The following is a 12,878-nucleotide window of genomic DNA, read 5'->3' on the forward strand; positions in this document are numbered from 1 at the left end:
GCATGGAACCTGAAGGGTGAGCCGTGATGAACTTGGAAGTTCTAGGGATAGGCATTCGAATGTGCGGAAGAAGATGGTGGGAAAGGCTTTAATTTGAAGGGAGTTTCTGAAGATAATCGCAACACCTCCCCCGATCTTGTCTGTTCTTTCGTTTCTAAGGATAGAGTAGTCAGTAGGTATCAGAAGATCAAGCAAAGTGTGAGAGGAGTCATTAAACCAGGTCTCAGTGAGAAAGAGCATGTCGAGATTGTGGTGGGGGATAGTGTCAGAGATTTCCAGTTTGTGTTTGGTTGCAGATCATCAGTTGTGGAGCATACAATGTAGCTCTGACGCAACTGTTTTGGTGATGGGAGTGTTTGGGCTGATAAGGGGTATAGGTATTAGATTCTTGAATGAGGGTGCCCCTTGAGAGGGAGGCTGGTAAATTCTGACGGAAGAGATGGTCTGAATGGTAAATTGAGTAGAATTATTAGAGGAGAGTGGAGGGGGATTGACGTTGGTAGTCTTGTAGCTAGCCAGTAAGTTGGTGATGTCTGTGGAGGACAGACTGTTTGTTTTATTGGTGCGCGGGAGCAAGGAACTCCTCGGGAGGTTATTAGGAGAGGGGGATATCTTAGCACTTAAGAGTGAGATGGATGCTTCAAGCTGGGAAATGGAAGAGATGAGAGAATCAAGTTTAGTTTCCAGGGATAGGTGGGCTGAGCACGGAGTGTTGGGTGGCTCAATGGTTAAGGGAGGGAGTGGAGTAGGCGAAGGAGGTCAGGGGATATGGCGGACCGGGGAGAGTGTTTGGGTGCGAGGGTCAAAGGTGGGGGGAGGGAGTGGAGTAGGCGAAGGAGGACAGTGGGATATGGCGGACCGGGGAGAGTGTTGGGGTGCGCAGGTCAAAGATGGGGGGAGGGAGTGGAGTAGGCGAAGGAGGACAGGGGGATATGGGGGACCGGGGAGAGTGGTGGGGTGCGAGGGTCAAAGGTGGGGAGAGATGGTGGTAGAAAGGAGTGGATCGAGTTAGTGATATTTTTACTGGTGTTGAGCAGAGGTGAAGAATAGAGATCGTAAGTAGGAGGAGAAAATTGTGAAGTAGTAAGGGAGGGCGAGAGGTGGGGGAGAGGAGGGGGGTTAAGGGAAGGCCAGGGATACGGTAAGATGAGGAGAAGGGGCTGTAGAGGGAGGGAAGGGAGGGAGGTCAATGTAAGGCCAGAGGAATGGGGAGAAGAGAGGGTGCAGGCCAGGTACCATGGGCTATGAAAGGTGAATGTAGGGGGACAGGCACCAGGCAGAGTTGGAGAGGTTGGGCTAAATGGTAGTTGTGGGAGGAGTGAGGGACTGAGGTCAAAGGGAGGGAAGAGGGCGGAATTACCAAGAGGGGTAACAGGGTTGTGAAGCATAGGAGGAGGAAGGACTGTAAGGTCAGAGGGAGGTAAGAGGATGGAATTACAAAGAGGGGAGGCAGGGCTGTGGGGCATAGGAGGGGGTGTAGGTTGTAGAGAGATGGGAGGTGTAAAAACAGAATTGAAGGTACGAGGGAAGGGGAAGAGCGGAAACGGATGCAGAGAAAGGGGGAGGTAAGGGGAAGGGGAAGGCGAGTTGATTGGTAGTTCAGGTTGTAAAAAAGGTGGATTAAGTAGGGGGGAATGGGTAAGAATAGGGGAGTTAGGGGGCGTGAGATGGGAATGGAGTATTAAGGAGATGCAGGGTGGGGAGGGGAAGCGGGAGGTAAAGCAGACTAGGTAATGGGGAAATCAAGTTGGGAAGGGGGCAGAATGGGAGGGAGCAAGTGAAGTGGGAGATAAAGGGTAGACCTGTGACTCCTGGGAGAGCTGTCTTGAGAAAGGGAGAAAGAAGACAAGCTAGAAGAAGAAGAATCGAGAGCGATCGTAGTCGCAGGGGTGGGACGAAGGGAGTGGAAGAGGTGGTCAAAGAGAGAGAGCGAGAGAGACGGGAGTCTGTAGCTTGGATCATGACAGTGCCATTATTATAAAGTGTAATATGTGGGAAGAGCAGGGATTATTTATGATGGACGACCTCTATGACGATGGTGTCTTGCTGCCGTTGGTTTGACTTACCACGGGGGCACTACCTGATGCATGCGGCGCTAGTAGCGGCGATACAGCGCAGGTGGAAGACGGGGCTGTCAGAGCCAGCGACATCGCTAATCTGCCAATATGTGGCTATGGCGGCCGGAACTTTTAGGGCTGTCACATGCCTTAATAGGAGAATGGAACAGGAGGGCAGGCAGTCGCTGGGTCGTCTTAAGGAGAAGTGGGAAAGGGACTTAGGTAGGGATATCCCGGACACTACTTGGCCCAAGCTAGTAGAAAGGGCATGGAAGATATGCCAGGTTCCAGCTCATACAGTTTTATGTGCTGCACAGGGCATACATGACCCCGAGCCATATCAAACGGATCTTCGGGGTGGACGAGGCTCGCTGCCCTAGATGTGGACTAGAGGAGGTGGATTTCCAGCATATGCTGTGGTCTTGCCCGAAGCTGACGGCGTATTGGGAAGACGTGATCGGGGCGTTGGAGCTGGCAACAGAGCGAACACTTAATAAAGATATGGCGGTGGATTTATTGCACTGGTTCATGCGGACGAAACGCAATAAAGTAACAAGCAAATTCGTAGATTTGGGACTGATACTAGCCAAAAGGGAAATAACCAGCCACTGGAAGCATAGTCAGGGACCTAGAGTGCAGAGGTGGAAACACGAATTCCCTAAGTGGGCGGCGAGTGAGAGCGTGATCAAGCTACGACTGGCGCATAGGTCCCAGAAGGAGACTATGTTGAAAGTGGCACGAGCCTGGGAGGCGCTAATTGAAGCGTTGCGCGGTTCTGGAGGAGACCAAGATGATGAGCCGGCCCACAGTTAGACCATGGGTGGTTAACAGCGCAAGGGAGAATGAGGGGATCGAAAGCACAACCGAAGGAGAGGAAGATGGGTGGCAGGGGGAGAGAAGCCGAGCAACTGCAAGAGTGCACAGAGAACACACACCTATAGATCAAGGCACATTGAGATTAACGACTGGGGGGGGAGCACACTGGTGGGGAGGGTAGGGGTGGGTAGAAATAGTAGTTCTGGATGTCGGGAAGGTTGTGGGGAAAAGGGCTTAAGGGGGATGGTAGGGCGGAAGTTGGCGAATAATAGGCAACAAGACTGTGGGTAATAATGTAAATCATTGTGGTTGCATAATATGACAACTTTGTAGGGATGAAGGGTGGAGCACAATCTTCCTGAATAATGCTTACAACACCTGTGTAAGAGATGATGTGGAGATGGAAATGGAAAATAATAAAAAATGTATTTAAAAAAAAAATATATTTTAAAGTGTAATGGTGAGAGAGCCATTAAAGCAAGCGGAGTAAGAAATTTTTAACCGCTTCCCATGTGTGAAAGAAGTGGCGGAGGAGACGTTTAAGGAATTGAAGAAGCTGGAGGACCAGGAAGGGATGTCGTGAGTGAAGACAATGAAGTCATTTTTGATCTTCCCTAGATGCGCATTATGGAATTGGTCAACAAAGAAGGAATCTGGAAATTGTTCAATGGTGTTATGCTTGAACTTTTTTGCTGCTGCTTTGGACAGATTAGGGGGATAAATTACTTTGAAGCAGTTAATTCCAGACTTAATTCAAATGGAAGCCATGATAAGGAGATGAGGTGATGGCGTGGTGTGGGGGATAGAAAAAGGGGCCACTAGAGTAGCGATAGCGCAAAGAAGTATAATAAGAGTGGGGCGTATATTCCGGAAATCGAGTGGAAAATAAACCAACAGGAGTGAGGTCAGATCAGGACCAAAAGGAGATGCCTAACGAGGCTAAAACAGTCAGGAAGGTAGAGGGGAGAAGCAGCATCTGAATATTTTAGGGGAAACCAGTGGTCAATGCACGAGTGTCATGGTGGAATGTGGTGAGTTGTCATATCCAAGATAGCCGCCACAGTAAGAGGATAGACCATTCCTCATTCTATTCCCATAGACCATTCCACAAGTAGGAAATAATGATGAATGTTGCCCTATCCAAGATGGCCGCTATAGATCGACCAAAGGTAATTCCTCTTTCTATTTCCAAAGACCACTTTGATATGCGTGTGTACCTCTTCTATTTGTAATAGTGGAAGAGGAGGCACAAAACGGGTTGCCCTATCCAAGAGGGCCACCATAGATTGACAGAACATGACTCTTTCTGTTTCCAAACCCACTAAGTCATGCATGCATACCTCTTCTATTTCTTATATAGTGGAAAGAGGAAGCACAAAATGGATGCCAGTCTGTGGTTGATATTGGAGAGGATTGCTAGAACTCAGCCATTTTGATGGTGTCCATGTTGATACCAACACGGTTTTATTTTAACGAACTGCGCAGACTTGGATCAGCAGTGGAGGGGGGGGGACACGCTTGTTACCAGTCCCAGCGCGCCCCACGCAGAAAACGAGCGCAGGGGAGTCCAGCCGTCACAAACAGTTTAATATGTATAAACTATTATGCATGTGCCGTCACCAATGCCCAGATTCTGTCTACGTTTGGAAAAGACTTCTGGTAGCTATTGGGAGAGAGTCCACCTCTGTTGTGTGCTATAGAGCCAGCGGAGTTCAGTGTTGAGGGAGCAAATCACCACCAGTCCTATAAGTGCCATAATACAAGCATACATTTTCAGCAATATCAAGGAAAAGAACACCACGGTAAGTGCTACAGAATGCAAGAACCAAAATCACAATACAAGACAGTATGAGGTACTTATCTCGGCTGTGCAGCAGCGAGGAAAGAGGGTGAAGTGCCAGTGGAGGACTATGTTGGGGCTGATGGGCCTTCTGATTGGATGTTATAGGACCGTTCCCTATTGGACATTGTTTTGCTACTACATTTTTCCCAAGTGTTCATGGGAAACTTTGTTTAAATTGTGTTTTGATGATGGCTGCTGTTAAATAAATGCAAAGAGAGAAGGCATAATCTTCGCCTCCAGTCCCGAGATAGAATTGTTTTTTGCAGCATTCCTCCTGCTCCCATCCTTCCATACTCACATTTTACAACTGTGTACTAATAGGTCATAACTGTAAATTGTTAAAATTAACTGCAGGGTTAAGTGTAAAGCCCAAAAACCTAGAGAAACATTTTGGTAATGAACGTGTGCCCCTTCACTTTTGTCACCAGTTAAGACAGGAACGTATCCAGCCCTTCCAGAAAATTTTCCTCCTGCGTGTGCTAACCAGATTACTATTCTGCTGTGGCACAAACTAACAGCCCAATTTAGTCCTTGATTTTTAAAAATACATTTAAAAAAAAGAAAACTTAATGGCCCAATATTGACACTGTCTGTTTAGATCTACCTCCCCTCTTGTGATTGTATTCCCCAACTTTTAACGCTGTGACTTATTACCCCCCCCCCCCCCCCCTTCTTTGCTCAAGCAACCCCTGCTCCATGCCCAACCTGCAGTTAGATACCATCTAACCTCATTGTAAATAAGTACTAGTTCTCAATCTGCAATTAGTATTGCAGTGCATTTCTGCTGTCGGGGTATAACTTTCCAAATGTGTCCCTCGCATAATGGAGTTTGATTCGATTTTGGTGTAGTTGAGCATTGATTTGTAATTTAATCTGGGCAGGCAGAGGCTGAATTGCTTCCTATATTCTCTGGTGGTATGTGTTCTAGGTAGCTAGTAACCAGCGCTGTTCTTGTAAGAGCCACAAAACTGCATGTCTGGGCTGTTTTTGGGTATATGTTTAGAGTTCTTAATGAGTGCAGTTGTAGTGTGGTGAACAGTGCTGTTGTGAACACATTGACAAGTGACTGGATATTATCTTTTTGCTGCATTTGTTTTTAAAATATCGCTTGCTTAAAACATGCCTTAGTTTACTGCTATTGAGGCCCCATGAAAGCCACTCAAAGTATACATGAGATTTGTTTGCTGCGTGTCCCATGCTTGTAGTATAAATTCTGGGGATTCTTAAATGATACTGACAATGTAATAAAAAACAAACTGTAAGCAGCAATCCATACAAAAGGTTTTTGAATTGTATGTTGGAGAAGCCAAAGAAACTCACTTAAAGAATTAACCTGTAGATCTCCTCAAAGGTCTCTTTTGCATTGCTCCTAATCCCCTCTTCTCCAAAAGAGCAGGAACCAGGTCATTTAGACAGTAAGGCTTCGCTCCAAAATCAAACTGAGATATACCACTAGTTTGTTTCACATGCATCTTTGCTACGCTTTTTCCTTCTACGCCCTTCTATAGGAACATACTGCAGACTACCCTAAATATGATTCCAAAAGGTTATTTGGATTGTTTTGCTGTGTTTATTAACCTACAATTAAAATTTGTTGTCTACTTCTTTTATTGTGGGCATTTTACTTCTTTTTCATTTAGCCTGGGAGAAGTTTGACTGGGTTTGATGTGAACCAGCTATGTGCCTTCACCAATTTGCCTTGGATGTAGTAGAATGCCAATAATTGACAATCTGGGCATGCCAACAGCAGTTTTTAGATTTGGGTCTAATTTTTTTTTTTTTAAATTCCTAGTCACTCCCAGTCCAGTGAAAAGCAAAGTGAAAGCACGTCCAGCTCCTGCTCCCAAGGCTACAAAAGAGAAGTCTCCTCCTCCGAAAGATGAAGAGGAAGATGAAGAACCAGAAAGCCCACAACCAGAAAAAAAGAAATCTGTAAGCCCTTTAGAAAAACAGAAATCTGTCGACCCTCCAGCAGAGAAATCTGGAGATGAAGAGGAAGACTCAGATGAAGAGCCCCAATCAGCTGAGGATTAAGAAGCCACATTGGGCAATAGATGTGGTTTTTATATAAAAAAAAAAAAAGAAAAATTATTAGAGGGGAAATTATTTGACTTGACTTTTGGGCTTTAAATGCTTTTTTTAAATTTTAATAAAAGGACTGCGCAAGTATTGGAATGATGTCGTCGGTCATTTACTGATGGCTCATTGCTTTTTCCAATAGCCAATCAAAGCCTTTTCAATGTCTTGTTTAGGTTGCCTATTTGATAATTTTTTGTGCTGAAGATACTTGAGCAGACTATTGGGAGGCTATTATATTTCAGTGTATTTGAAGTGCAGGTTGTGAGGCGGTTTATTGTGAATTGGTTTGACTTGTACATTTCAAAATAATTCTTTAGACCTTCATGATAAAGATTTAGTTTGCTTCCCTTGGACAAATGGACGATGACTCATAAGATTTTGCCTTATGAGTTTCTTCTTGCTGTTTTTGGCACTCTGCATGGAGTTTGATGGGGTGACCTTAATAAAGGTATAAAGGTAACTCTTTATGACAGCTGGAGAGATGCAGTATTGCTTCAGATCACCCGTGGCTAATCCAGCCTCAGTTGTTACATTGAATGCCCTCCACCCCTCTCTCTGAGCCTGCTCCCTTTTTTTTTTTCTTTTGATTTTTTTTTTTCTTTTTTTTAATTCTACTTCAGTTCCAAAGGAAACCTGCGCTTGTAACAGAACTACCAATGCTTCTGTCCCCCTCCAGTACATTAAAAAGAACTGCTACTCTAACACACAACACAGAATTCTCTTCAGCAGACTGTGGCGTATGGGGTCACTTTTTTCAGGTTACATACATTTGCTTTTCTTGTATGAAGAACCTGTTTACTTCCGGCACCTGTGTAAGTAAAACCAAATTGATATTTAGGCAGTGTACATGGTAAACACAAAATGTGAATAAGGTTGCATAGCTTTGATAATAGTTGGTCAGGCAACCTCTTGGTTAGTTAGGACTATCTGTGGCAATTTCTTTTTTGGGGTTAAGTGTTATGGATTCTTTGATCCCAGCTCAGAATTGTAACTGATCATACCTTGTTTTTTGTTGTATTTATCTACTTTTTAATTTGTTGGGGAAGGGGAGAAGGGCTGGAAATGTGCTTGTAGTTTTACAAGTGCCTATTGGCTAAATGTGAGTAGTTTTTTGGGTTTATGCTGGAAAAGGGCCTTGATTTCCAGGCTACAATTTACGGAGTGTGCTCCAACAGAATGTATTTTTGTAACCAAGTGTGTACATTGGGGGAGGGGATATTTAGCATGAAGCACAAGATTAATCCTGGAGCGATTATTAAGGATTTCTTTAATCTGTCACTGATCAAGTTGTAGTAGCTGCAGATTATTCAAAGCCTTAATTGTTAGAAGCTACTCTGTAATCTGATTCAAACCTTTTAAAGCAGACTGTTAGTTTAACCTTGCAAATCAGATGTGTCTTGCGGTGTATATGTGTATATGCAGAGTCACAAGGCAAAGAAAGGCCTGTTCGGATAAAAATAGGCATGTATTATAAATGTGTTTTTGGCAGATGAAGGATTTTCCCAGGTAATGTAAGAAATCATTTTGGGGTATTACTTTCTAGCCTACTAGTGACTTGCCTTTTCTGTGGTGATGTTGATCTGTAACACATGCATGTCTGTGCTTCCTGGGGAGAGGTTTAGTTGTTGACTTGGAGAACTGGTTATGTGTTCATTTGAATAATGGTTTAGTAAAGTCACCCCTCCAACTGCTATCTGTCTGCACTTTCTTACAGTTATTGCTTTATCTTCTGAACAGAGGCATAATGGTTAAAGGGATGCAATATTTATTTCTAGAAACTTCTTGATTTCTAGATTGATCACTCCTTAGTGTTGAGATTGTGGGGTAGGCTTGAGGCTGGGCCTGTAACCTAGCTGGAACGATGACTAGTTTTGGGATTCCTTGCACCGCTTCCTTTGAGGGAGTGTCTTGTCAATGGTCTGCTTTCTTCGGTTTAATTTTTTAAACATTGTGTGGGTGAAAGTGTTTGAAGTCTGGGGTAGGGCAGGATAACTTGGGATACCTTGACTGCTGACATCTGACACATGGTACTAGGAGATCAGTTTCAATGTAATGTTTTTATTTAAAAAAAAAAATGAAACATGCATACAAAAATATCCTGGATGGGGATGAAGTAAACCAGTGTTATGTTGGCCAAGTTTGTAACATTTTAGATGCAGTCCTTGCGTTTGCTTTGAAATTTGTGTGCTAGTCTTTGTGATAGTTTTAATTTTCCCATTCTGTGATCTGTGTACCTACAAAGAAAATAAAATTGCTTTTCTTTTAATGAAGCATTTTTAAGGCCATGTACCAGCCCCAGAGCTTCTGTTTTATGTATGTGTATTCTTTGTATTTTGTATTAAAAAGAAAAGAGAATCGTTTTTGTGATGACTCCTAATTTTGTTTTAATGGGAAGCAGTGGCTACAAGAAGTCAATATTGTCTTGTTGCAGCATGTCCCACGCTTTCCCTTTCATAGACCGCTAAAGTGCTTGGCTGTTGCTAACAGCGGTCCAACTTGTTTAGTAACAACTAGCTTTCACTGTATTGCCTTGGGTTTGGCTATGATATGCTATGTTTATTGTTTGGAGTTCTCTGGTAAGACACTTGGGTCGCATATAACAGCAGAAATGCTGTTAATAGGCTCAATTATACACTCCAGAAGAACCTACCAATGAACTAGAAGTTGTAAGTGCTTGTGTTGATGATGGATGACATATAATAGCCATAACACCTCATGGCCCACCCATGTAAAGTACCTGATGCTTTCTTTACCATTACTGCTGCGTTTGTTGGGTGCAAGTCTGTTTTGCATAATTTTCAAATATTTTCTGTTCCCGTTTTCCATAAATATTTGAGTCTTCAATTTTGTAGGGATGGCTAGTTACTGTGATAGTCACATTTCCAGATGGACCATTTGGTGACTGGAAACTCAAGTAAGACGTGCTAAAGGGAAAACCAACTGTAAGAGAAGTGGCTGAGTTCAAAGGCTTCCTATTGTCGAATTTGTTATTACAGCGACCCAGTCTTTGCACATCTTTTATCAAAGGAGCTTCAGTAATGCTAATAAATATTGATTATCGAAACAGTTAAAACAAAGATGACTCTCCAAATAAGAAGACAAATACCTATGTAAAGGTAATAATTGCTGTGGAAATTACAGTAGAAGGAAGATGCCAAATGGCCATTAAAAGTTGGTCTCTTAATACTGAATACAGAATTGCTCAAAATTCTTTTCCATTGTCAATGAGAAAATTCTACAAGGAAATGTATGCATGAGGGATACAGTCTCCGGCTGAGAATATTTCTGTCATATACTAAATCTCCGCATTGACCTCTAGAAATCCAGCAGGCATTATTTTGAATTTATTTGCATTTTTTTTGTTCCAGACAGTTGGAGAATAACTGAACATAGGTTTCTGTTAACTACATCCCTGTTCTGTGTTTCATTTTTTTTCCCCCACACCCTGCTCACAGATTGGGTTTTCTGTGAACTATATATTTTCCTCTTATTTTGATGGCATTGCACATGTTTTCGGTCACGATTTTGTGTTGGAGTAGGAGTTGGCAGGTAATTTTGAAGAAAATTGGTCACGGTTTATTTTTTATTCTTCTCTATTGTGATCACTGGAAGCCCGAGGCTCCAAACATTGAAAAAGCAAGAGTTTATTATGGCTTTCCTGGACTATTATTTTTTACATTTCTTTATTGTCATTTGTATTGTACATGAAAAGCAACTGTAATGAAATACCAAGTACTCTACAAAGTATTCCACTCACAAATCATTTACTAAATAGGATCCCGGAAAGGACAAATAAAAAACGGAACAAAGAATGAAAGAAAACGGCACAATAAAAACCAATAAGTAACAAAAGAATCATCTTGCTTTTTAAACAGTTTAAGCAATGCCTGAGGTAACCTTTACCCACATAGAACACCCCACAAAGAAATTGTCACCAGCCTCAAACATTTAATCCCTGACTCAGTTTACAGATGACAGCACTCCTATTGCCATCACGGATAAGCAGATAAAAGTATACCCCATGTAATAGTTCACATAGGCTCAACAATGGATGACAAACCTCGTTGAGTATCTGGATTTGAACTTTAACCTTGTAAATTTGGCGCTCATATGTAGCTAACCGGTAAGGTTCAGCTAGTCATTCTTGATGTGAGGTCCACTTTGCTGTACGACAATGCCACAATATGCAGATCTTAGCCACCATAAGGGCCGTCAACATCAATCTACGTCAATGAAAAGTCGTACTAACCGAAGCAACAGAATCCTGTAACAAGGCCAGCAGGTCCGTCACCTGAAAAGGAATAAAAGTAGTTGAGCATAGCATCTATCATACATGGTGCCAATAGATATCCAGTTCAGGGCATGACCAAAGTATGTGGCACAAATATCATATTCAACATCTGGACACCTCCAACATACCGCACTAGGAACGTGACGAGCCTTATATAACTTGAAAAGAGGCCGATACAAATCAGAGGATTTTGAAATATGCTATTTTCCTGGCGGCCTCCTGCCCATGAATGCTACCGCATTCTACTCCTGCTTGTTACACTGCACTGGGGTGGGACTGTAGTGTAGTTCCAATAGTACCCTTTATGCAGGACCTACGCAATTGCGGATAAGAAACTGTGAGCCTGGTGGCAGACCGACTGTACACTCCCACCCAATATGTTAGCCTGTTTTCGCATTAGCTAGCTCGTACTGCTACTAGAATCTCCTGTTATCAGAGAGATTAGTTTTTGCAACCTCAGAACACAAACTCTTACTCGTGGAAACATTATACTACTTTTCACCCAGTCACTCGTGCATACTTGTTTTGCTCTCAGAGAGATACAGAGAAGAAACAGTCAAGTGTTTTTACAATAAGAATTTATTGTACCGTAGTTCTTCTCATGTAGAATAAGTGTGCTGTTAACTGTAACCCAGTAGCAGATATATAGAACCAGCAGTACAGTGAATAAGAAGGAATAGTATTCTACCATTTTGCAATAGTCAAGAACATATACATTAATATGAAATGCATTTATAAAAATAAGGTACTTACTCCTAAGATGCCTGACTAGATGTACCGGAGTGTAGCTGGCATGTAAGTAGGTGTGAAAGAGCTACTGAGCCTAAAAACCTAATAGTCTAGAATCTAAGCCAAGAATCCCGCTAGGATTGGGTCAAACTCCCATACCTGGATAGTGAGAATGTGGGACTTTGTCCTGGACTTGAGCTGGTCTCCCCACAAGGGATAGTTGGGCCACTGTCTGCTGGAGCGGTGTCATGCCGGAGCTGCAGCGTCTCTGGTCAGTGTGTCGGCCTTGAAGTCTCGGGTCCCTCCTGCTTTCTGATAGCAAGAGGTGCTGTATTTATACAGTCTATGTACGTGTGTTACCCATTGTTCAGTATGAAGTATGACATTGGGGATTAAACCTTGTGCGTCGATGGGAGAGCTGAAGTATGCCTCCTGGAGAGTGTACTCATCAATTCATATGAGCTAAGGCTGATGTCTTAACAACATCGATTGGGGGAAAAACCCACCCTCTGCACGGAACTAGGTGAAAGGTTTAGTACATAAAAGGCTACAGTCCTTATAAGGCGTGATGTCCCTATAAGGCATTCTGTCCTTATTTGGAGTTATGTAGGGAAAGTGTATAATGTTCCCTGGACCTATATTAGGGCACCAATATGAAATATAACACCCACTCCACCTTATACTTAACAATAATAATAAACATTCTGAGATGCACCTTTTCATAAGTGTCAGTGTATAAAATTATCAAGCAGCTATTTAAAATGCTTCTAAAAAATGTTTAAAAAATCATTTAAAAACCGTTTAAAAAAAAAAAAGGAAAAAATATTCATTGGTAATGTTTGACATTGTAAAGTCCCGCAAATCACAGTTCTAAACGAATTCGTTCACACAAGTTGAACTACTGCAAGCGCACTTGGAAGGCCATGCTTTGAGATGGAAAGTGTCCATTTGAAAAGTTATTTTGAAAACAAAAAGGGGAAAAGTTCCGAATTCGTTCCCAGCACACGGTGAGCCAGATTCAGATTAGAAGTCCTGGATGGGAGACATAACATTATCGCTGCCT

At 42.7% G+C, this 12,878-nt stretch overlaps 1 protein-coding gene across 2 annotated transcripts in view; it reads left to right on the plus strand.

The window, feature by feature from the left end:
• Nucleotides 1-9,145, plus strand: part of LOC146870015 (nuclear ubiquitous casein and cyclin-dependent kinase substrate 1-like) — a 176,507-nt gene extending 167,362 nt beyond the window's left edge. For both annotated transcript variants that reach the window (XM_085624160.1, XM_085624161.1), the window contains exon 8: nucleotides 6,509-9,145. In XM_085624160.1, coding sequence (XP_085480286.1) covers nucleotides 6,509-6,750 — 242 coding nt within the window. In that variant the 3' untranslated portion in view covers nucleotides 6,751-9,145. The remainder of the gene's footprint in view (nucleotides 1-6,508) is intronic.
• The last annotated feature ends 3,733 nt before the right edge of the window (nucleotides 9,146-12,878 follow it).

This window comes from Triturus cristatus, chromosome 1_1, assembly GCF_964204655.1.
Source record: "Triturus cristatus chromosome 1_1, aTriCri1.1, whole genome shotgun sequence".
Classification (NCBI taxonomy): domain Eukaryota; kingdom Metazoa; phylum Chordata; class Amphibia; order Caudata; family Salamandridae; genus Triturus; species Triturus cristatus.